Source organism: Hyla sarda, chromosome 9, assembly GCF_029499605.1.
Source record: "Hyla sarda isolate aHylSar1 chromosome 9, aHylSar1.hap1, whole genome shotgun sequence".
NCBI classification, from domain to species: Eukaryota; Metazoa; Chordata; class Amphibia; order Anura; family Hylidae; genus Hyla; species Hyla sarda.
Window position 1 is genome coordinate 143,602,054 of NC_079197.1, and position 26,592 is coordinate 143,628,645.

General features: G+C 43.0%; 1 protein-coding gene across 5 annotated transcripts in view; it reads left to right on the forward strand.

The window, feature by feature from the left end:
* NUMBL (NUMB like endocytic adaptor protein) overlaps positions 1-26,592 on the forward strand; it is a 126,488-nt gene that overhangs the window by 78,731 nt on the left and 21,165 nt on the right. For 4 of the 5 annotated variants that reach the window (XM_056538384.1, XM_056538383.1, XM_056538381.1 and 1 more), the window contains exons 2-3: positions 8,599-8,742; positions 24,816-24,957. In XM_056538384.1, coding sequence (XP_056394359.1) covers positions 24,832-24,957 — 126 coding nt within the window. In that variant the 5' untranslated portion in view covers positions 8,599-8,742; positions 24,816-24,831. Of the gene's footprint in view, positions 1-8,598; positions 8,743-24,188; positions 24,336-24,815; positions 24,958-26,592 lie in introns of those variants that run through there. The other variant, XM_056538382.1, reaches the window with a different exon arrangement.

The following is a 26,592-nucleotide window of genomic DNA, read 5'->3' on the forward strand; positions in this document are numbered from 1 at the left end:
TATGGCAGTCTTGGTACCAGTAGGGCTTCTCTCCTGTGGAGAGGTTTCTCATTTCATGTGCCCTAGGTACTAAACCTTTTGGGTAGAGTACCTTTTATTTTTGGTTAGGGGCAGTGTTATAGGGGTAGAGTTAGGGTGAGGGTAGGGTCAGATTTATTGTAGGGATAGAATTAGGGAGAATTGTAGGGGGAGTTAGGGAAAGAGTATAAAATGATTTATGTATCAGGTCTGCCATCCTTCTCCCTGGTGGTGGGCTGATATATGTACACATTAGCTTTTTGTTTTTGTTTTCAATTTACATGGTATGAAGGGCTTACAGGCAACCAAACTTGGGCCTAAAGGGGGTGGTGGTTCAGAATGTATAAGTTTGTATATAAGTTGGTTGGGAGGAGTGTTAGGTGGGGAGGGTGTATTTGTGGGTGGTGTTTTTTTTTTTTTTTTTTTTTTTTTTTTTTTTTTTTTTTTTTTTTTTTTTTTGAGTGGTATTTTGGGGACCTGACATGGGTCAGTTAAGGACTGCACTTTGAGAACTGTATGGACGGTATGGACTCTGACCCATGTACAGGAGGGGTGGTGTGGGTGAGGGGACAGTTTTAGTGTAGGTGTTTTCCGTTACTTTCTGTAGTATATTTTTGTGTATTTTCAGTGATTTTTGTATATATTGTGTTTTGTATATATTGGGTTTTGTATTTTATATTGTTTTATATTGTTTTATATTATATAGTGTATAGTGGCAGTCGGGTCAGTAGTTAAGTGGTGTCATATGTGTTTATGTGTGTATATGTGTGTGCGTTTATGTGTATATACATGTGTATGTATATATATATATGTATATATATGTATGTGTATGCTTGCGCATATGCATGTATACATGTTTGTGTATAAAATTTTATATTTAATTTTTTCCTCCTTGGGGGGGCTGCTCCCCTCCGGTGTCTCTGCTCTGCTCGCCTCCGGCTTCGCGGTCTCGCTTTTCGGCGGTGTTGTCCTCTTTTTCGGTTCTGGCTTGCTCTTTTTGGGTCCGGCGCTCGCCGGTTTCTGGGCCGCGCGCGGGTCCTCTCTGGCCGTCCTCGGCTCCTTGCCGTGCTGGGCGTGCTTCGCGGGCCTTGCGGCCGTGCGGGGGCGGTGCGTGGGGCTGGGCTCTTTGGGCCCTCTCTCCGGCCGCATCTCCGCGCTGCTTTTCCCTGCCCTTCTTTCACCGGTGGATCTCTGGCTGGGAGGCAGAGTGTTATTTAGTAGCAAGTTGTGCTGAAATATTATAATTTATTTATTTATTTATTTATTTATTTATTTTTTTTTTTTTTTTTTTTTTTTTTTTTTTTCTTTCCCCTGGGTAAGGGTAATTTTTGAGTTACAGCCAAGTTGTGCTACTTTTATGTTCCTTTTCTTTAGTTTTATAGCCAAGTCGTGCTTTATTTTATGTTTTATATATTCTTGTAAGCCAAGTTGGGCTATTTTTATGTTCTTCTTTTTTGGAATGCGTGTTTGTGTGAGTTATTTTGTCTTTTGGTATGGGAAAGTAAAAGTATATTTTAGTAAATTTGGGCTGGCCGGTTAGGCAGATTTTGTTTTTGTAATTTTATTTATGTTTGTTATAGCTGGTTAAGCTTGTTTTTGTTTTATGTTTTGTATCAGATTTGTTTTTCATTTTTATAATAAAAAGAGTTACAGCTCCTAGCAGATCTTTCTTACTTTTATACGTAAGGACTTGTTTTATCTATATTAGTTATCTACTTATTTTTCTTTTTCCTATTTTTGGATGACATTTTGGTGCCTTCAGTACCAATTACCAGGTTTCCATAGAGTTATGGTCTCAACATACAATGGTTTCAACATACAATGGTCGTCCTGGAACCGATTAAGGCTGGGTTCACACTACGTTTTTCAACTACGGTTCCCGCATACGTTTTCTATCAAAAACCGTATGGGAAAAAAACGCATGGAACAGTATGGGAAAAAGTAAACCGTATGCGTTTTTAAACAGTATAGTAATATAGTAAAGTGCATACAGTTCCATCAGTTTTTATAGAAAAAAAACCCATACGTTTTTAAAAATGTTGTCCATTTTTAATGGGAGGGGTGTTGGGTGGGGACTTTAAGATTCAAATGCGCATGTGCAAAGTAAAAACGTATACGTTTTTCCTGTATGGAACCGTATACATGTGCGTTTCCCATTGACGTCCATGTTAAAAAAACAAAAACGTATGCGGTTGCTGTACGGTTTTTAAACCGGAGTCAAAACCGTGGTTTACCACGATTTTGTCTCCGGTTTAAAAACCGTACTGCAACCGCATACGTTTTTTTAACATGGACATCAATGGGAAACGTACATGTATACGGTTCCATATGGGAAAAACGTATACGTTTTTACTTTGCACATGCGCATTTGAATCCTAAAGTCCCCACCCAAGACCCCTCCCATTAAAAATGGACAAAATTTTCAAAAATGTATGGGTTTTTTTTCTATAAAAACTGACGGAACTGTATGCACTTTACTATATTACTATACTGTTTAAAAACGCATACGGTTTACTTTTTCCCATACTGTTCCATGCGTTTTTTTCCCATACGGTTTTTGATAGAAAACATATGCGGGGACCATAGTTGAAAAACGTAGTGTGAACCCAGCCTAATATTGTAACTTGAGGGACCACTGTATATTGTTGGTAGCTGGCTGTCCTGCTGATTTGTTTGTTTTTTAAATATTGCTGTTCCCTATCTACATGATACATTTTTTAATTTCCTGTATTTTTTAATAAATGTACAATAAAGTGATTCTGCATCAGTAGTTATGCTCTTATTCTTTTCTTGGTATAATATGGTTAATATTGAGCTATACTGAGATAACAATATTAAAGACCCCGGGCACCACTAGGATAATTTGTGGTTTGGGTGCCTTTTTGGTTTATTGTGTCTAATACGATTTCGCATTAGTCTGACATTTGGAGACTTTGGAGGTTTCTGAACTGAACTTCAACTCAAGACGTCTAATTGTCATTTATTTGAATCTGTTTGTTTTCTTTGTATTATAGTTCAGTACCTATAGATCAGCAGTCTCCAAACTGTGGACCTCCAGCTGTTGCAAAACTACAAATCCCAGCAGTGTTGAGACCTAGGCTATAGTGTAGATCACCAAATTTTCCAGGCTTGGAAATGCTGTTGTGTTGGAGTATGGAATGTACCATCATTTGTTGTTCTGGGTAAAGCTGGGTGGTATTAAAGGGGTTATCCACGAAAAAACTTTTTCTAGATATATATATATATATATATATATCAACTGGCTCCAGAAAGTTAAACAGATTTGTAAATTACTTCTATTAAAAAATCTTAATCCTTTCAGTACTTATGAACTTCTGAAGTTTAGGTTGTTCTTTTCTGCCTAAGTGATCTCTGTCTCGGGAACCACCCAGTTTAGAAGCAAATCCCCATAGCAAACCTCTTCTAAATTGGGCGTTTCCCGAGACACGTGTCATCAGAGATTACTTAGACAGAAAAGAACAACCTTAACCTCAGAAGCTCATAAGTACTGAAAGGATTAAGATTTTTTAATAGAAGTAATTTACAAATCTGTTTAACTTTCTGGAGCCAGTTGATATATATATAAAAAAGTTTTTTCCTGGATAACCCCTTTAAAGGGGTCCTCCAGCTGCTCAGTGTTTGGAAAAAACAGTTCTGAACGCTGGAGCCGGTGTCATGAGCTCGTGACGTCATAGCCCCTCCCCCTCATGATGTCACACCCCGCCCCTTCAATGCACGTCTATGGGAGGGGGCGTGATGGCAGTGAGATAACAATATTAAAGACCCCGGGCACCACTAGGATAATTTGTGGTTTGGGTGCCTTTTTGGTTTATTGTGTCTAATACGATTTCGCATTAGTCTGACATTTGGAGACTTTGGAGGTTTCTGAACTGAACTTCAACTCAAGACGTCTAATTGTCATTTATTTGAATCTGTTTGTTTTCTTTGTATTATAGTTCAGTACCTATAGATCAGCAGTCTCCAAACTGTGGACCTCCAGCTGTTGCAAAACTACAAATCCTAGCAGTGTTGAGACCTAGGCTATAGTGTGGTACGCTTCGGGGGTTGTAGGGTAGTTGGGGTGTTGCGGTTCTGGATAATAAAGGGCGCTGTTAACCCTTGTCACTCGTGATGCCAGGGGGAGGGTTAAATACTGTAATGTTGCTAGGGCCTATCGCCACTCTTCCTAAGAGCGATAGGTGAATGCGTAATAAATGGATTGTCCACAACCGCTGTTTAACTGAAAACTTGCAGGAACTTTTACTGAAGATTTTCTGTAGCAGGCAACATCAATAACAGTCCAGAGTCTGTTTCTAGTTGAGCAGCGATTGACAGTTGGTTGGGATCAGATAAGCTCAAGTTAGCTTTAGGAAGATTCTGTTGCATAGATCCGCTGGATTTAGGGGTGCGTTTAGGTCCAGTGATCTTGCAGAGAGTAGCAGGGAATTATAGATATCTAACCGCTGTGGTATAGGCCGAGGCCGCAAGGCTTTGGCCCAGAAAACGTACTTGAAATTTGCGGAGGACCTACCTCGTTCAGTGCCAGCAACCCAAGAGAGCGATCAATGGCCGCAGCTCCCTTATATGGGCCGGGGCTGAGCCGTTTTGGATTGGTCCATAACAGCTGTCACTCACCGTTACACGGCATTATGGGTGAACATGTGACTTAAGAACCACCTAAGGTCCTTCAACATACCATAGAGTTCTGAGTAACGGGTCACATGACCCGCAGGTCCTGCGACGCTAAACAAGTGAGTAATGATATGGCAATATTTATAAATATCAACTTTCTAAGGGGGTGACTAGGGGCTAAATGGGGAAGCGGACCCCCACAGTCCTAGGGACTCTGACTTTGGGGACCCCCCACCACTAAGGCGCAGTATGAAATATGGTGCCGGGACACCACAATAGGGTATATCACCAGGCTTCTGAATGGTATTTGTTAATGCTGTAGAGCAGTGGTCTTCAACCTGCGGACCTCCAGATGTTGCAAAACTGCAACTCCCAGCGTGCCCGGACAGCCAACGGCTGTCCGGGCACGCTGGGAGTTGTAGTTTTGCAACATCTGGAGGTCCGCAGGTTGGAGACCACTGCTGTAGAGTATGGAATGTATCATAATTTGTTGTTCTGGGTAAAGCTGGGTGGTAACTCATTATGGCGGCCATTAGTAATTGCATATGACGGGTGAACAGTAGATGACTACCAAAAAGCATTGACCCTGAGTCTTGCGGAAGACCCATGATTCAGTGATCTTTGGCCAGAATAAAAATAACTTTCAAAGGAAACCAGCATGGAGAACTGGAACACACCCAAATTTTTTATTTTTTTTTGGAGACTTAAAATAGATGGAAACAAAGCTCATAGAATCAGCACTTCTTATACTGGCTCCAGAACGTCAATTATAATAGACAATGATATAAATCAGAAGCGCGATCCGTCATTCATAGCAAATCGATTGTGGTCCAGTGCGTCTGTCTCCAGGTGGAAAAGGAAGGACATTTCCTACAAAAACACGTTTCCATGTCACCACCCTTAGTCTGCACAGTATTTAACCCCATAACGTTCTTCCCGTGTCTTTTGATATTGGGCAGGGCGGGTCCCCAGTCTACAGCATTGTCTGTTGATGTCATGGTAGCAGAGGTGTCTGGCAGCTCTGTTCTTAAAGGGGTACTCCAGCTGCTCAGTGTTCGGAACAAACTGTTCCGAACGCTGGAGCCGGCGCCGTGAGCTCGTGATGTCATAGCCCCTCCCCCTTATGACGTCACGCCTCGCCTCCTCAATGCACGTCTATGGGAGGGGGAGTGATTGGTCCCTGTTCCCTAATGAGAACAGGGACCAATTTAAAGGGGTACTCCGGTGGAAAAGGTTTTTTTTTTTTTTTTTTTTTTAAATCAACTGGTGCCAGAAAGTTAAACAAATTTGTAAATGACTTCTATTAAAAAATCTTAATCCTTCCAGTACTTATTAGCTGCTGAATACTACAGAGGAAATGGTTTTCTTTTTGGAACACAGAGCTCTCTGCTGACATTACGACCACAGTGCTCTCTGCTGACATCTCTGTCCATTTTAAGAACTGTCCAGAGTAGGAGAAAATCTCCATAGCAAATATATGCTGCTCTGGACAGTTCCTAAAATGGACAGAGATGTCAGCAGAGAGCACTGTGCTCGTGATGTCAGCAGAGAGCTCTGTGTTCCAAAAAGGAAATAATTTTCTCTGTAGTATTCAGCAGCTAATAAGTACTGGAAGGATTAAGATTTTTTAACAGAAGTCATTTACAAATCTGTTTTAACTTTCTGGCTCCAGTTGATAAAAAAAAAAAAAAAAGTTTTCCACTGGAGTACCCCTTTAAGTGATGTACAGTGCTGCAGATTATGTGAGCGGTATAAAGGAATAGATTGCCCCGCTCGGTGACTGCAGCATGATCAGACTGCCCCTTTGAGTATGTTACTGGTATTGCAGTTAGCATCATTATAGCTCTAATACTAGACACAGCTTATGGACAGGAGTGTTTCTGAAAGAAAGCAGCCATGGGTTATCTTCTCATCTCATACAACCCCTTTAACTTTATAAGGGGGAGTAGTTTGAGCAATAACTGGTTACAGGAAGCTGCAATTGGGGTCAGGAAACTATAGATCACTGGAAAAGAGATGACGTCAAGTGGACATGGGGAACCAATGGAGATCTGCATAGACACATATGTCTGGAGACAGCACTAGGATTGGACAGCTTGGATACATATGTGGTGACCCACGGTGTATGGCGGGACCACGGGGTGTAGCGGTGTAGGTGGAGGGGGCAAGATGGTATTAACCCCAGGGGCAAGGTGTTGTTAACCCCTAATGTTCGTGACGCCAGAGTGGTTTTTGGGTACCGGAGCCACAGGAACTGTATCTCCGCTATCCCAATGGTTAGGCAGTGAAAGGAGAGTCCACAACCAAGTTATGGTTTAACGAAGGCTTTACTGAGCCTGAATCCCATAGAGGTGGCCAGGAACACAGAAGAGTCTCACAGCTTGCTGGACCAATTATACTTGTAATAGACTTTAGATGCTTGACTTTAGGCTTGGCTAGACTGTAGGCAGGGACAGCAGACATAGACTTGACTTACTGGAATGACTGTACAGTGGTCCCTCAACATACGATGGTAATCCGTTCCAAATGGACCATCGTTTGTTGATACCATCGTATGTTGAGGGATCCGTGCAATGTAAAGTATAGGACAGTGGTCTACAACCTGCGGACCTCCAGATGTTGCAAAACTACAACACCCAGCATGCCCGGACAGCCATCGGCTGTCCGGGCATGCTGGGAGTTGTAGTTTGCAACATCTGGAGGTCCGCAGGTTGAAGACCACTGGTATTGGAAGTTATAGTCATGTGTCCCCGCCGCTCCGGACCGTCACCGCTGCCCTGGATGTCGCCTTCCATCGCTGTCGCCTCGTCCCCGACGCTCCGGCAAGGCCTCTGCTTCCCCGGCATCCTCTCTCTCTGTCACCGCCATCACGTTGTTACGCACGCCGCTCCTATTGGATGACGGGACGGCATGCGCAGCGACGTGATGACGACGATGGAGAGCGCCGACGATGCAGGGGATCCCGAAGAGGACGAGCCGGAGCCCCGAGGACAGGTAAGTGATCGTCAGCGGAGCTCACGGGGCACCGTAAACAGCTATCCGGTGGCAGCTGAAGCAGTCTGCGCTGCCGGATAGCCGTTTATGCGATGGCCCCGACATACAAAAGCATTGTATGTTGATGCTGCCTTCAACATGCGATGGCCTCTGAGAGTGATCGTATGCTGAAATGATCGTATGTCGGGGTCATCGTAGATCGGGGGGGGGGGGGGGGGGGGGGGTTACTGTAGATTTGAGGCCTTCCAGGTAGCTGGACACAAGCACTGAGACATCTGATCTTGACTGTTCCTAAGCAGGGAGCAAAAAAGAGAGAATTGTAATGGCTGCCCCCTTATATAGAGGCCCATTGGTCAAGCTGCGGGTAATGTGTTAAGCTGGTGCCCTCTTGTGATAACATAAACATAACATGTGACATCTCACAGGTCCTTTAAATTACCTCTCACAGATCCTTTAGACTAACTATACATTAATACACTGACTGCAGGGGAGACCCCAGAAGAGCCCCCAGGTCATGGAGAGACTCAACCTGACAGGGCCCAAGTGTAGTGCAGGACCATGTTCTGTACTGGGACACCACACACAGACTCTTGCCTACCTTCACCAAACACACACACCCCTTCTATCAGCCTTGTAGATGTAATATGATGGTCGAGCCTCTGGGCCTACATAAATTAGCGGGGAAGCAATGCCCACATGATGCACCCTAGGTAAGAGCTATTAATGCAAAGTCTCCTTGTACACGTCGGGCAAAAACAGCTAAACATGCAGTTTTAAGGGAGAAAATGTATTTCATTTTGGGCTGAAATATACTTTATAGTTAGAGCAGAACAAATATTCAGCCTTGATTCCAAAGAAAGATTTCACTAATCCTGCTCAGAGCATTGATCTTGGATAACAATGTGAGTTCTGGATTTTGGAATATATATTAAATTATTATTTCTTTCTTTGCAGGTCTTATTATATCACATCCTTTCTACGGTTATCTCTGGCAGACGTCTCGCTGGCTGTTCTCTCGGCACTTTCGGGAGGGATCCGGAGGAGATATTTAACTATTGGATGCCCACATCAGACCAACCTGCCGCTCCCACCAGCACTGTAAGTACAGCCACCTTTTACACTATGTGGTCTTAAGGTCCAACATTCTGTGCAGATTACCGTCATTTCTTACATTTCAACGCTTTTGGAGGTCAGTTTATCCTGATACGGACTTTTAAATGTCTTATGTTGATTTTAAAGTGGTATTACGGCCTAGAACTTTTATCCCCTATCATCAGGATAGGGGTAAGGAGTCTTATCACTAGGAGTCCAACTACTGGGACCCAGTGGGATCCCAAGAATGGAGCCATGGAGACTGGACACTTGTCTTCCTGGTGCTGAAATTCCCATCAATTCGGTGCAAAACTAAATACTCCTTACTTCTTTCCAGCTCACTCACAGATCAGGAGTAAAATAGTAACATAGTTCATAAGGTTGAAAAAAGACCAAAGTCCATCAAGTTCAACCTATAACCCTAATGAGTCCCTATTTAGTTGGTCCAGAGGAAGGCAAAAATTCCTTCCCGAATCTAAATATGGCATCAAAATAAATCCCTTGATCAACGTTCTGTCCCTATAAATCTAGTACAGTGATCCCTCAACTTACAATGGCCTCAACATACAATATTTTCAACATACAATGGTCTTTTCTGGACCATTGTAACTTGAAACCAGACTCAACAATGTACAGACAGTCCAGATCTGCAAAACATGTCAATGGCCGGAAGAACTGACCAGAATCAGAATGGGCATTTCACTGGTAAAACCCCTGTATTACTAAAGTGTATGCACTGACTGGTGTCTGGTAGCGCCCCCTACAGTACAGGGAGATATTACATGTTCTCTACTCTTTACCTGTATTACTGAAGTGTATGCACTGACTGATGTCTGGTAGCGCCCCCTACAGTACAGGGAGGTATTACATGTTCTGTACACTTCACCTGTATTACTGAAGTGTATGCACTGACTGGTGTCTGGTAGTGCCCCCTACAGTACAGGGAGGTATTACATGTTCTGTACTCTTTACCTGTATTACTGAAGTGTATGCACTGACTGGTGTTTGGTAGCGCTCCCTACAGTACAGGGAGGTATTACATGTTCTGTACTCTTTACCTGTATTACTGAAGTGTATGCACTGACTGGTGTTTGATAGCGCCCCCTACAGTACAGGGAGGTATTACATGTTCTGTACTCTTTACCTGTATTACTGAAGTGTATGCACTGACTGGTGTCTGGTAGTGCCCCCTACAGTACAGGGAGGTATTACATGTTCTGTACTCTTTACCTGTATTACTGAAGTGTATGCACTGACTGGTGTTTGGTAGCGCCCCCTACAGTACAGGGAGGTATTACATGTTCTGTACTCTTTACCTGTATTACTGAAGTGTATGCACTGACTGGTGTTTGGTAGCGCCCCCTACAGTACAGGGAGGTATTACATGTTCTGTACTCTTTACCTATGCCAGGGTTGGCGGCTTTTTTTTTTAGGACATTGCGTGTTCTGTACAGGACCCTGAAGAAGCTCCTGTCCTCTACATAGACCAGTGTTTCCCAAAGAGGTTGCCTCCAGCTGTTGCAAAACTACAACTCCCATCATGCCCGGACAGGTTTTGGCTGTCTGGGCATGCTGGGAGTTGTAGTTTTGCAAAAGCTGGAGGCTCCCTGCTTGGGAAACACTGAAATAGACAGTGATTTACAGCTCCCAGCAGATCTTTCTTACTTTTATATGTAAGTATTTGCTTTATCTGTATTTGCTTTATCTATATTAGTTATCTACTTATTTATCTTTAATCCTCACTTTTTCCTATTTTTGGATGACATTTTGAGGCTTCAGAACCAATTACCAGGTTTCCATAGAGTTCTGGTCTCAACATACAATGGTTTCAACATACAATGGTCGTCCTGGAACCGATTAATATTGTAACTTGAGGGACCACTGTATACATAACCAGCAATGTTATTATTCTCCAAGAATGCATCCAGACCCCTTTTGAACTCTTTTACAGAGTTCCCCATGACCACCTCCTCTGGCAGAGAATTCCACAGTCTCACTGCTCTTACAGTAAAGAATCCCTGTCTGTGCTGGTGTAGAAACCTTCTTTCCTCTAATTGAAGAGGATGCCCCCTTGGAGAGCACAGTGAGTAGGTTCCTGCAAAGTACAACTGCATTGTATATGCCATGTGTACAATTCTGTGCGCGAGATGTGTCAGTCCAGTGAAATGCTGTCTCCGCACACTGCACCGCTACGACTTGCACAGAGTCTGCTTACTTTTTGATACGTTTAGACTACAATGTTTCCACACCTGGATTTGAAGATTTTCCGCAATTTTTTTTTCTGCAGATCCTCTTAAGCTCTGTCAGATTGGATGGGGACCATCGGTGGACAGCCATTTTCTGGTCTCTGGGCCACTCAAGGACATTTACAGTGTTGTCCCTAAGCAACTTCTGTGTTGGCTGTGTGCTTAGGGTCATTGGTTGAAAGATGAACTTTCGGTGGACTCTAAGGTCCAGAGCATTTTGGATCGGATTTTTTATTAAGAATTTTTCTTTGCTCCATTCAGCTTCTTCTTTATGAAAAGCACACCCACAGCATGATGCGGCCAACAATGATCAGTACCTGGTTTCTTCCAGGCATGGCACATAGAATTTAAAGGGGTACTCCGGTGGAAAAAAAATTCTTTTAGAATCAACTGGGGTACTCCGGTGGAAAACAAATTTCTTTTAGAATCGACTGGTGCCAGAAATTCCAACAGGAATAGTTAGGAGAATGTTTTGGATGGAAAGTTTTAGCAGGAACAAGCATTAATCACCAATTATCTTAGGATTCTAAGCAAGAGCTGTCATCAATCCAAGCTGTCCTTAGCTATCCTCCTCTGCCAAGTTTATCACACCCCTTCTCTCAATAAGAGGCTGCACTGAATTCCCTCTCACTAGAGAGGCTAGCTCTCAACTAACTAACATTTCTCTTCTCCCAGTAGAGAGGCTGGACCACAGCCAGCTCCTCCCGTCCCAACCCAAGTCTCCCAGTGGAATGGAGCGGTGGGTCACATGGCCGCTCCCTTTATTGCCAATGTAAACTGATGGAGATGTCCTAGTACAGTAGTTGCCTATCTCTGGCAGCTCCCATAGGCAATGGAGCAGAGGTTCACGAATGCGCAACCTGCCGCTTCATTCTCATTTAAGACTCGGGTCTCGATTGATTGTGTGGGGGTTTGTGGTGGTTTGGGATAGGGGTTCAGAGACCAGACCCTCAGTGATCAGACACTTATTCCCTATACTGTTGATAGGGAATAAGTGTTATAGGCTGGAAAACCCCTACAAATTCTGTCTGCCTGCAACCACCACTAGAGATGGGGCACTGAATATTGCTTTACTATTAAGCTCAAAGTATGTAGGAGGGGCTACCACAGATTGACCATGTATGTCTATGCCCCGATACACCTTTTCCTCTTAGATATGGCTTTTCACTGCCTCTTATCTGGAATTTTCTCCATGACATGCCACATGCTGACATCATCGGTTGGTTCAGTTGCACCATTTCGGTTCAGTTTCACCATTTGCTATTTATAAAAAGTATCCCTTTACCCAATTATTTGTTGCTTTAATCAAAAACAAAAAAAGAAGTACAGTGGTCCCTCAACATACGATGGTAATCCGTTCCAAATGGACCATCGTTTGTTGAAACCATCGTATGTTGAGGGATCCGTGCAATGTAAAGTATAGGACAGTGGTCTACAACCTGTGGACCTCCAGATGTTGCAAAACTACAACTCCCAGCATGCCCGGACAGCCAGCGGCTGTCCGGGCATGCTGGGAGTTGTAGTTTTGCAACATCTGGAGGTCCGCAGGTTGAAGACCACTGGTATTGGAGGTTGTACTCACGTGTCCCCGCCGCTCCGGACCGTCACTGCTCGTCACCGCTGCCCTGGATGTCGCCTTCCATCGCTGTCGCCGCGTCCCCGAGGTGTCCCTGACGCTCCGGTAAGGCCTCTGCTTCCCCGGCATCCTCGCTCTCCGTCGCCGCTACGCACGCCGCTCCTATTGGATGACGGGACGGCGTGCGCAGCGACGTGATGATGATGATGGAGAGCGCCAACGATGCAGAGGATCTCGAAGAGGACGCGCCGGAGCCCCGAGGACAGGTAAGTGATCGTCAGCGGAGCACACGGGGCAACGTAAACAGCTATCCAGTGGCAGCTGAAGCAGTCTGCGCTGCCGGATAGCCGTTTATGCGATGGCCCCGACATACAAAAGCATCGTATGTTGATGCTGCCTTCAACATGTGATGGTCTCTGAGAGGTGATCATAGGCTGAAATGATCGTATGTCGGGGCCATCGTAGGTCAGGGGGGGGTCACTGTAGAAAAGACCCATGTATTCCTTGTCTAGCATAGTTGTGCTAACAGCGCTCATCATGATACCTGATCAAACACCAAGGAATGCTGTGCTGGTGTCCCATATTATGACTTATTTCTATTCTTATGTTAGGATATTGTTAGTGTGCTGCTTGTTGTGCAGAAAGGATTGATGCAGTCCTGTGCATTACATGGCAGGCTGCAGGGACAGAAGCTGTGTACAGAGGGGACAGTATTCGACAGCTGAAAGAACAGAACGACGTGAATACCCAGCAGGGATGAAGGGACTCTCTGTAACTGGCCATTTTGTTCCCACCATGTATAGTCATGTATTTGTACTGTTTGGCTATTTGTCTGTAACCCTTTCTTTGTGGCTTGTATATAGCAGATGTTTAGGATATATTGTTTTATCCAGGCTACAAGGCGTATATGGTGTCAGCGACGTACAATCAGTGATGCGTCTTATTAAAGGGGGCAGATGCCGGCTCTGTACAGAGGTCTATGGACAATGTGTTTGGGGGACTAATAGATTCTCTATCTATTTCTCCACAATGTCTTCTATAGAATTCTTTTCCACAAAGCTCGTACCCACAGTATGTTTCACTTTTTTTTTTGCCAATCCTCAGCTAATTAGCTGCCGCTAAACAAAACCATCTTCTAAAAGAAAGGATCCATCTGACTTGTCTGCCTTTGTATTCCCAGCTCCCCTTTTTTGGGGATCAGTGGGGGTCTGTTAGGTTCCCCACATACAGGGCCACACACATTACTCCATCTACAGCCTCTTAAAGGGGTACTCCGGTGAAAAACTTTTATTTATTTATTTTTTTAATCAATTGGTGCCAGAAAGTTAAACAGATTTGTAAATTACTTCTATTAAAAAATCTTAATCCTTCCTGTACTTATTAGCTGCTGAATACCACAGTGGAAATTATTTTCCGTTTGAAACACAGAGCTGTCTGCTGACATCATGAGCACAGTGCTCTCTGCTGACATCATGAGCACAGTGCTCTCTGCTGACATCATGACCACAGTGCTCTCTGCTGACATCTCTGTCCATTTTAGGAACTGTCCAGAGTAAAAGGAAATCCCCCATAGAAAATATATGCTGCTCTGGACAGTTCCTAAAATGGACAGAGATGTCAGCAGAGAGCACCGTGGTCATGATGTCAGCAAACAGTTCTGTGTTTCAAAAAGAAAAGAATTTCCGCTGTAGTATTCAGCAGCTAATAAGTACTGGAAGGATTAAGATTTTGTAATAGAAGTAATTTACAAATCTGTTTAACTTTCTGGCACCAGTTGATTTAACAAAAAAAAAAAGTTTTTCACCGGAGTACCCCTTTAAATCGGCTATCCTGTTTATGAAAATAATGGCTGGACAATGAAAAGTTCTGCTGCTTTCTGTTAGTCTATGGGGTAATTTTTTTTTTAGCTTGTACGGCTCAGCTGGTTGGCATTTATCGAAATGCCTGTGCCTTTTGACAGATGCCGGCTTATGTTTATGCACAACTTGGAGCTAATGTGGCGTACACTCGGCTGGGAGTTGTAGTTTTGCAACAGCTGGAGGCACCCTGGTTGGGTAACAATGGTTTATGTAGAGGACAGGAGCTTCTTCAGGGTCCTATACAGTACACACAGTGTCCCAAATGGAGCCACCCTCACCTGGTGTCCAAAGGAGCAGCTAACCCTGGCACAGGTAAGGAGTAGTACAGAACTTGTAGTTCCTTCCTGTACTGTAGGGGGCGCTACCAGACATCAGTCAGTGCATACACTTCAGTAATACAGGTGATTTACCAATAAAATGTCCATTCTGATTGGTCAGTTCCTCCAGTTGTGACACATTTCACAGATCTGGACTGTCTGTACATTGTATGTTGAGTCTGGTTTCAAGTTACAATGGTCCAGAAAAAAACATTGTATGTTGAAACTATTGTAAGTTGAGGGATCACCGTATAATCTATGCCCCTAGGAAACCACACTGACTAGATTTGCCAGCAAAGAAAGCCATATATGCTGGCGAAAGTCGTTTCATAAATGCGGCGACCACTGCGTGCCAGGACTTTGCAAAAATATAGGCCAATTAGGATCCTAAAGGAGTACTGATTCCCTATCCTAAGGATAGGGGATGTGTATCAGATCGCGGGGGGGGGGGGGGGTCCAACTGATGAGCCCCTCAACGATCTCTCACATGGCGCCCTGGCTCTCCTTCTAAATAGATCGTGTTGACCACCACCCAAAACACTGGCCCCCATGCCCCCTCCATGCAGCTCTATGGGAGAGCCGGAGTTTCCCGAGTACATCCCTCTGGCTCTGCCATAGAGATACATTGAGGGAGTGTGTCAGCCATCGCTTCATGTGGGTTGACACACCCCATACCGGAGAAAGTCCGGGGCCCTGTACAGAAGATCGTCGGAGGTCCCAGCGGCCGGACCCCCCTTGATTCTAATGACTAAAATCCAGTACAGATCTTACATTTGTGACCTAAGGGCCCATGCACAGTGAGGAAATTGAGGCAGGAATTTCCTTGCTGAATTGCAGCAGCGGATCTTCGCTTCCTCTGCATTTATTTTGCACAGAATTTTACTGCGGGAATAAGTACCGGTACCAAATGGGTTATTCCGAACATGTTCATTCTTATGGCAGAATTCGGATTTGTGGCGGAGGTTCCGCTGCGGTAGCGTGCACTGAGACACAGAATCCCATTGAGATCAACTGGATTCTTCTGCAAATGGTTTCTATTCGGAATTAAAGGGGTACTCCCATGGAAAACTTTTATTTTTTTATTTTTTTTATCAACTGGTGCCAGAAAGTTAAACAGATTTGTAAATCACTTCTATAAAAAAATCTTAATCCTTCCAGTACTTTTTAGGGGCTGTATACTAAAGAGAAATCCAAAAAAAGAAATGAACTTCCTCTGATGTCATGACCACAGTGCTCTCTGCTGACACCTCTTTCCATTTTAGGAACTGTCCAGAGCAGGAAAAAAATCCTCATAGCAAACATATGCTGCTCTGGACAGTTCCTAAAATGGACAGCAGAGGTCAGCAGAGAGCACTGTGGTCATGACATCAGAGGAAATGCATTTCTTTTTTGGATTTCTCTTTAATATACAGCCCCTTAAAGTACTGGAAGGATTAAGATTTTTTAATAGAAGTGATTTACAAATCTGTTTAAGTTTCTGGCACCAGTTGATTTAAAAAAAAAAAAAAAAAGTTTTCCACGGGAGTACCCCTTTAATTCCATAGTGTGCATGGGCCCTAAGAGCTTGGTACAAATGTATCCAGTCTAGGCAATCCTCTATGGACTAAACACAAAAGTAATTTCCTGATCTGGCAGTTTGTTACAATGTATAAGTGCAGCTAAAATGTATCAATCATCATGTGAAGGATTCATAGGGTGTACTACTTGTCTATGTGCAGTTTTCTAATATACTTCTTTGGTGATGCCTCATTGCGACATATGGGGTTACAACAAAGCTTTTCCAAGTGGGGGTCTTCAGACAGGAAGGCGGTAGGTAGGAATTTTATATATATATATATATATATATATATATATATATATATATATATATACATCTCAACTGGCTCCAGAAAGTTAAACAGATTTGTAAATTACTTCTATTAAAATGTTTTAATCCTTTCAGTACTTATGAGCTGCTGAAGTTGAGTTGTTCTTTTCTGTCTAAGTGCTCTCTGATGACACCTGTCTCGGGAACTGACAAGAGTAGAAGCAAATCCCCATAGCAAACCTCTTCTACTCTGTGCAGTTCCTGAGACAAGCAGAGATGTCAGCAGAGAGCACTGTTGCCAGATAGAAAAGAACAACTCAACTTCAGCAGCTGATAATTATTGGAAGGATTAAGATTTTTTTAATAGAAGTAATTTACAAATCTGTTCAACTTTCTGGAGCCAGTTGATCTATAAAAAAATGTTTTTTTCTGGAATACCCCTTTAAGGCACTATTGAGTATACACTACTGTGGGTGCCATTATGGACACTAGGATGTGTTATGGATGTGTGTTGTCAAGAGGTTTTTGATGCCTACATACATCACGTACACGTTATTTATAAGGTTGGGTCCTGTCACATGGAGGATTGGTGTGTGGTAGGTTGTTTAGGAAGATGGCTTGAATAAACCTTAGCTTTTCCAGGACACGTTCCCTGTCATTGAACGTAGCTTTTAGTTAAAATGTTTATGCAGTATTTTAAAAACAGAGCCGATTTCTTCCAAAAACAGCACCACACCTGTCTTCAGGTTGTGTGTGGTATTACAACTCTGATTCATTTAGTGGAACTGAGCTGCAATACCACACATAGACTGAAGACAAGAGTGGCGCTGTTTCTGGATGAAATAAGGTCTGGTTTTATAACATAGAACTACAAGGAATATGTTCCAACATATTTTTTTGAGTAGTTTAATCCAAAATTGGGTGTCTTCTCCCTGACCACAGCCTGAGAGTCTATAGTAGTATTTCCCAACCAGATGTGCCTCCAGCTGTTGCAAAACTACAACTCCCAGCATGCCCGGACAGCCTTTGGCTGTCCGGGCATGCTGGGAGTTATAGTTTTGCAACAGCTGGAGGAGCGCTTGTTGGAAAGCACCATTTTTTTTTTTCTATAATTTATTATTTTCTCAATTCTTACATAATTTTACATAATTACACACCAAAAATGACCGGTCTTTAGTGATCATACATGTCCGGGCATGCTGGGAGTTGTAGTTTTGTAACAGCTGAAGGAGCGCTGGTTGGAAAACACCGTTTTTTATTTTTTTTATTTTTATAATTTATTATTTTCTCAATTCTTACATAATTTTACATAATTAGGCTGGGTTCACACTACGATTTTCAAATACGGTAACCGTATACGGTTTTCCGCAAAAAAAAACGTATACGACCGTATCCGAAACCGTATGCATAGAGAATGCATTGTAAACCGTATTCCAAATGTTGTGTACGGTTGCATCCGTTTTGCCGATTTTTCAACCGTAGGCAAAAAAACGCTGTCGACCACGTTTTTGCCTCTGGTTGGAAAACCGTATGTGAACCGTATGCGGTTCTTTTAACATTGTTGTCTATGAGAACCGTACACAGAATTTCAGAATACGGTTGCACACGGTTTTTCTAATCCGTTTTTTGGAGTTGACACATGCGCAGAAGGAATTTCAATAGAACAATAGTAACTTTATTAAATTGCTGGAAAACTAATTCCAACAAAATAGCAAAACCGTTGGCAAAAACTGATGCAAACTGATAGAACCGTACGGGGAAAAAACGTATTTGGAGTCATACGGTTGTATACGGTTGCATACGGTTTTTGCACTACGTTTTTTAGCGGAAAACCATATACGGTAACCGTATTTGAAAAACGTAGTGTGAACCCAGCCTTACACACCAAAAAACATAATCAGCCAACATGTCGATATACGTAATTAAATTCCTACCAAACTATCTGTAGCAGGCTTACGAAAAAAAAGTGATCGTACATGTCCGGGCATGCTGGGAGTTGTAGTTTTGCAACAGCTGGAGGCGCGCTGGTTGGAAAAGACCAGTCTTTAGTGACCGTACATGTCCGGGCATGCTGGGAGTTGTAGTTTTGCAACAGCTGGAGGCGCGCTGGTTGGAAAAGACCGGTCTTTAGTGACCGTACATGTCTGGGCATGCTGGGAGTTGTAGTTTTGCAACAGCTGGAGGCGCGCTGGTTGGAAAAGACCGGTCTTTAGTGACCGTACATGTCCGGGCATGCTGGGAGTTGTAGTTTTGCAACAGCTGGAGGCGCGTTGGTTGGAAAACACCGGTCTTTAGTGATTGTACATGTCAGTGCTGCAAAATGTTTGTACAGAAGACAAAAGTTTTCTAAATGTGTCCTGTATCCAGGGCAATCTCTCTCCCGTCAATGGCATGTGACTCCAAACTCCGCAGGGTTATAACCCCGTCTCCACACAGTGCCGAGGATTGTACCAACTTTTTCCTCCCCCTGCCTCCTTCCTCCCCAGCCTTCTCCAAACCTCCCGTTTAACCCTTACAGTCACAAAAGAGTTAAAAAAAAATTATAATTATTTCAGCCATTGATTTTTTTTATAGTATTATAGGCGGCTTTATAAATCTGGCGCTATCTGGCGCTATTATAAATCTGTTGGATGGGAATATAAGAAATTGACATTGGCAGGGTTTATGGGGGGGGGGGATTTATCAAAACCTGTGTAGAGGAAGAGCGGTGCAGTTGCCCATAGCAACCAATCAGATGACCTCTTTCATTTGTCAGAAGCCTCTTTAAAAAGGAAAGAAGCGATCTGGTTGCTAGGGGCAACTGCACTGCGCTTCCTCTACACAGGTTTTTGTTAAATCCCCCCCCCCCCCCCGTTATGTTTATGTGGGTTACATAAAGTCAATTCTGACTTTATATTGGGAGCAGGAGCTATCACACGACCACCATGTCTGAATACATGCGGAGGGGAATAAAGGAAAGATCTTGGGGGATGTAGCCCCCACCCATACGTGGCTTCTTATAAATCAGAGTGATACTTGACTTTAAAAACTTGGTGCATCTATGCCAAAAACTTTCAAACCACCAAGTTAAATCTGGCATACTGTGTGCCAAAATAGGATCCAAAAATACTGACAGGTAACATATTAAAAAAACTAAAAATAAACTCGGAAAGGTGCTTTTTGTCGGTAAGTCTCAAAAAAATGGGTTGGGCAGGCAGTAGCTGAATCATGGTAGATGGGTCACCATGTCCATTTGTCTTCCCAGTAGTACAAAATCCATCCATCCATCCAGCCCACTCACAGATCAGGACTAGTTAGGAGAAGGCCTTGGATGGAAAGTCTTAGCAGGAAGGAGCGTCAACCTGAAGAACTGTCTTCATTCCAAGCTGTCCATAGCTATCCTCATCTGACAAGTGTATGACACCTCTTCTCACAAGGGGACTGCACTGAACTCCCTCTCACTAGAGAGGCTTGCTCTCAACTAACTAAGCTTTCTTCCAGTATAGAGGCCTGACCAGAGCAAGCTCCTCCCCTCCCTCTAATGCTCACAGCCAAGCCAGCATAGTGATGTGTATCGTCACGTGCGCCTCCATTGGACGCCATCTTACGGACAGGGGGGGATGTCCAGTTAGCACACAGGTGTGCGAGAAAGGGGGAAGCCAAGCTACATTTTTACGAAGACCGGGGCCACAGACAGGGTGCAGTAAATAAGTGTCATCAGTCCTATCTACAGGGGAGTCCTATATACAGGGAACAAACTATCTACAGGGGAGTCCTATATACAGGGAACATACTATCTACAGGGGAGTCCTATATACAGGGAACATACTATCTACAGGGGAGTCCTATATACAAGGAACATACTATCTACAGGGGAGTCCTATATACAGAAAACAAACTATCTACAGGGGAGTCCTATATACAGAAAACAAACTATCTACAGGGGAGTCCTATATACAGGGAACAAACTATCTACAGGGGCGTCCTATATACAGGGAACAAACTATCTACAGGGGAGTCCTATATACAGGGAACAAACTATCTACAGGGGAGTCCTATATACAGGGAACAAACTATCTACAGGGGAGTCCTATATACAGGGAACATACTATCTACAGGGGAGTCCTATATACAGGGAACATACTATCTACAGGGGAGTCCTATATACAGGGAACAAACTATCTACAGGGGAGTCCTATATACAGGGAACAAACTATCTACAGGGGAGTCCTATATACAGGGAACATACTATCTACAGGGGAGTCCTATATACAGGGAACAAACTATCTACAGGGGAGTCCTATATACAGGGAACAAACTATCTACAGGGGAGTCCTATATACAGGGAACATACTATCTACAGGGGAGTCCTATATACAGGGAACAAACTATCTACAGGGGAGTCCTATATACAGGGAACATACTATCTACAGGGGAGTCCTATATACAGGGAACAAACTATCTACAGGGGAGTCCTATATACAGGGAACAAACTATCTACAGGGGAGTCCTATATACAGGGAACATACTATCTACAGGGGAGTCCTATATACAGGGAAAAAACTATCTACAGGGGAGTCCTATATACAGGGAACATACTATCTACAGTGGAGTCCTATATACAGGGAACATACTATCTACAGGGGAGTCCTATATACAGGGAACAAACTATCTACAGGGGAGTCCTATATACAGGGAAAAAACTATCTACAGGGGAGTCCTATATACAGGGAACAAACTATCTACAGGGGAGTCCTATATACAGGGAACAAACTATCTACAGGGGAGTCCTATATACAAGGAACATACTATCTACAGGGGAGTCCTATATACAGGGAACATACTATCTACAGGGGAGTCCTATATACAGGGAACATACTATCTACAGGGGAGTCCTATATACAGGGAACAAACTATCTACAGGGGAGTCCTATATACAGGGAACATACTATCTACAGGGGAGTCCTATATACAGGGAACAAACTATCTACAGGGGAGTCCTATATACAGAGGGCAAACTATCTACAGGGGAGTCCTATATACAGGGAACAAACTATCTACAGGAGAGTCCTATATACAGGGAACATACTATCTACAGGGGAGTCCTATATACAGAGAACAAACTATCTACAGGGGAGTCCTATATACAGGGAACAAACTATCTACAGGGGAGTCCTATATACAGGGAACAAACTATCTACAGGGGAGTCCTATATACAGGGAACAAACTATCTACAGGGGAGTCCTATATACAGGGAACAAACTATCTACAGGGGAGTCCTATATACAGGGAACAAACCATCTACAGGGGAGTCCTACATACAGGGAACAAACCATCTACAGGGGAGTCCTACATACAGAGGGCAAACTATCTACAGGGGAGTCCTATATACAGGGAACATACTATCTACAGGGGAGTCCTATATACAGGGAACATACTATCTACAGGGGAGTCCTATATACAGGGAACATACTATCTACAGGGGAGTCCTATATACAGGGAACATACTATCTACAGGGGAGTCCTATATACAGGGAACAAACTATCTACAGGGGAGTCCTATATACAGGGAACAAACTATCTACAGGGGAGTCCTATATACAGGGGACATACTATCTACAGGGGAGTCCTATATACAGAGAACAAACTATCTACAGGGGAGTCCTATATACAGGGAACAAACTATCTACAGGGGAGTCCTATATACAGGGAACATACTATCTACAGGGGAGTCCTATATACAGGGAACAAACTATCTACAGGGGAGTCCTATATACAGGGAACATACTATCTACAGGGGAGTCCTATATACAGGGAACATACTATCTACAGGGGAGTCCTATATACAGGGAACATACTATCTACAGGGGAGTCCTATATACAGGGAACATACTATCTACAGGGGAGTCCTATATACAGGGAACATACTATCTACAGGGGAGTCCTATATACAGGGAACAAACTATCTACAGGGGAGTCCTATATACAGGGAAAAAACTATCTACAGGGGAGTCCTATATACAGGGAACAAACTATCTACAGGGGAGTCCTATATACAGGGAACAAACTATCTACAGGGGAGTCCTATATACAAGGAACATACTATCTACAGGGGAGTCCTATATACAGGGAACATACTATCTACAGGGGAGTCCTATATACAGGGAACATACTATCTACAGGGGAGTCCTATATACAGGGAACAAACTATCTACAGGGGAGTCCTATATACAGGGAACAAACTATCTACAGGGGAGTCCTATATACAGGGAACAAACTATCTACAGGGGAGTCCTATATACAGGGAACATACTATCTACAGGGGAGTCCTATATACAGGGAACATACTATCTACAGGGGAGTCCTATATACAGGGAACATACTATCTACAGGGGAGTCCTATATACAGGGAACATACTATCTACAGGGGAGTCCTATATACAGGGAACAAACTATCTACAGGGGAGTCCTATATACAGGGAACATACTATCTACAGGGGAGTCCTACATACAGAGGGCAAACTACCTACAGGTGGAAAACTACCTACAGGAAGTCCTGTATGCATAGACAAAACTGCCTACAGAGGGGTACAGTGAGGACAATATAAAGTAAAAATTCAGGAGAAAAAGCCCACCCTGTGACAAGCTACACCCACAATAAACCACACCCTTCGCTGTCAAAGCTTAAAGGGGTACTCCGGCGCTAAGACATCTTATCCCCTATCCAAAGGATACGGGATAAGATGCCTGATTGCGGGGGTCTGCCGCTGGGGACCCCCGTGATCTTCCATGCTGCACCCGTTAGTGTCAGCCCTGATTACTAGCAATCACGGGGGCCGGAGCATTGTGATGTCACGGCTCCGCCCCCGTGTGACGTCACACTCCGTCCCCTCAATGCAAGCCTATGGAGGGGGCGTGGCAGCTGATTCTAACGGAGTGCGGCGTGGAAGATCACGGGGGTCCCCAGCGGCGGGACCCCGCAATCAGACATCTTATCCCCTATCCTTTGAATAGGGGATAAGATGTCTTAGCGCTGGAGTACCCCTTTAAGTGTCCTTGGAAAATATTTTCAAATGTTGTAAAATATGGAGAGGGCTTACAAAGAGGAGGGGATATAGGTGTTATTTCTTACCTCTGCCTTATTCTTATTGCCATGGGGGGCTGCCGTGAATTCTACCTAAAGGAAAATCTACCTTAAAAATGATCTGCCATGAAACCAGTTACTCTGACACCCCCTCCCTCCAATTTTTATTTCTTCACAAAATGTATCAACAAAGGTAGAAATGCCGAAATTATGTCGATCCAATATTTCAAGCATTTAAGAATTCAGTAGTAAATATTGCTTAGCTGTATGCCAGGGGTCGGCACCCCCTTAAAACCAGGGACCCTCTTTTTTTGGACAGAGTCCATGGACAGGAGGAGGCGCTATTATTGGGGGGTAAAGGGTAGACCTTTGTTTTTATTATATATATCCTGTACAATATATTGTTCTCTAATATGACCCCCACCTCTAGTCGCTCTCTTATTGCTCCCCTGCGGCTGTCCGGATATTAGTGCCTCCTCAGTTGGCTTTTCCAGGTTATGGGCAGGCGTCACTCATGTCACGGCTCAGTATTAAATCCATCCGCTGTTCTTTCCCTGTTTGTCTCAGCAGATTAAGTGTATCTGAGTGTATCTCTATCTGTGACACAGAACGCAGGCCTCTAATCGCTGCTCTGGAAATCGCCCTGCGCCCTGGGAGGGGTCCTGCTTTATTTATTTTGCTCTTTTTTTTATAGTGTGATCTTTCCCATTCTGGATCCAGCAGTTTCCGGGTAAATGTCTTCCTCAACATATGTTTTCAATCTCGCCTAACATATGTGTGGAAGGGTGGGGTGAGCTTGGAATTCTGGGAATTATTAACACTTTGGAATGCTTGAGGCATGCTTATACATTTGCATAGTAGTGTTGTCGTCTTACACTTATTATTAGAATAGATTATATAAAATAATGAAAATATTCTATCTCCAGCTCCAGTTATGGGTTGTCTTCTGTTCAGCATTGTGACAAACAATAGGATCCGTATAAGGTGCACCCGATGTAACCTTGTATTGTTGTGTTTATGGTACGGACATGATGGTGATCTCAGACCCTTAGGATGATAATTCTGCCCACACAATGGTGATACCACCTGTCTGGGTATGGGTGGCCGTGTTATCTCAGTAGAGGTTGTGTACAGAGAAATGTAACAGTAAATAGCTTGGAGGGAAAGTTATGGCTATACTTTACTCTTATGGTTATTTTGGTTATTTTAGCCCGTCACCTCCTGAGATGAACAAGCTGCGGCAGAGTCTACGGAGAAAAAAGCCGACTTATGTCCCAGAGGCCAGTCGTCCCCACCAGTGGGGGGCAGATGAGGAGGCTGTGAGAAGGGGGAAATGCAGCTTTCCTGTCCGGGTGAGTTTATAGGAAATCATTCTCTATCTATGAGGCCTTATTCTGTTATAAATCTGAGTTATTATGACATCTATATTATGTAGTCGTCTGTTTATCTATCTTGTATCCTATCTATCAAACTATCTATCTCATGTCTATCTATCTATCTCATGTCTATCTATCTATCTCATATCTATCTATCTATCTCATATCTATCTATCTATCTCTCTCTCTCTCATATCTATCTATCTCATATCTATCTATCTATCTATCTCATATCTATCTATCTATCTATCTCATATCTATCTATCTATCTATCTCATATCTATCTATCTATCTCACATCTATCTATCTATCTATCTATCTCATATCTATCTATCTATCTATCTATCTATCTATCTATCTATCTCATATCTATCTATCTATCTATCTCATATCTATCTATCTCATATCTATCTATCTATCTATCTATCTATCTCACATCTATCTATCTATCTATCTATCTATCTCACATCTATCTATCTATCTATCTCATATCTTTCTATCTATCTATCTATCTTGTATGCTTATTCTTTGGTTGTATCTTGTATGCTATCTATCTCATATCTATTTATCTATCTCATATCTATCTATCTATCATCTATCTATCTATCTATCTATCTCATATCTATCTATCTATCATCTATCTATCTATCTATCTATCTATCTATCTATCTATCTATCTCATATCTATCTATCTATCTATCATCTATCTATCTATAGGAAGTAGAAACAGTGGCACTCCAGATAGGTGAAGAAAGTGATGTCTTTATTCACTCCAACGAGCGACGTTTCGGCCGGCTCACCCAGCCATTATCAAGCTATAATGGCTTGATAATGGCTGGGTGAGCCGGCCGAAACGTCGCACCTATCTGGAGTGCCACTGTTTCTACTTCCTATATTCAGTTTGGATCTCTGACCCAGATCAACAACAGGAGGCACCCGTACATACCAACACCCGGAGTGCTGCTTTCCTCTTTTGCGTATCTATCTATCTGTATATCACCTATCTCATATCTATCTTATCTGTCTGTCTATCTATTTCTCTATCATATTAATCTATCTAAAAATAGCCAAAAACCAAATAAATATAATTATCCCCCCCCCCTTCCCCCTTGTACACAGGTGATGTTTCAGCCCCCAGCTGAGCTTCTGTCAAGCAAAGTTTTATACAAGTTCCCAGGTATATATATAATGAAATCAGTGATTGCAGATAATTGTTTAGCGACAACAAGTATTTATGATATTAAGTAGTAAATAATAGAAAATATAGTTAAACAGTGAAATACATCATATACAATTATCTGCAATCACTGATTTGATTATATATACCCCGGAACTTGTATAACACTTTGCTTGACAGAAGCTCAGGAGTGGGCTGAAACATCGCCTGTGATACATGTGTGAATAAACCCCTTCATCGCTGCTGTGATCTTTTTGCTATTTTTACATTCTGGGATCTGTTGGCCATGATCAGTAATGCTTGCACTATATTGCATTGAGAGCCTTTCTTTCTTTCATCTAAATGGTTTTCCAACATCATCTGCATAGCAATCTACAGCATTTATTATCTGTCTCATCTATCTCATAAATACTTGTGCATCTATCTATCTATCT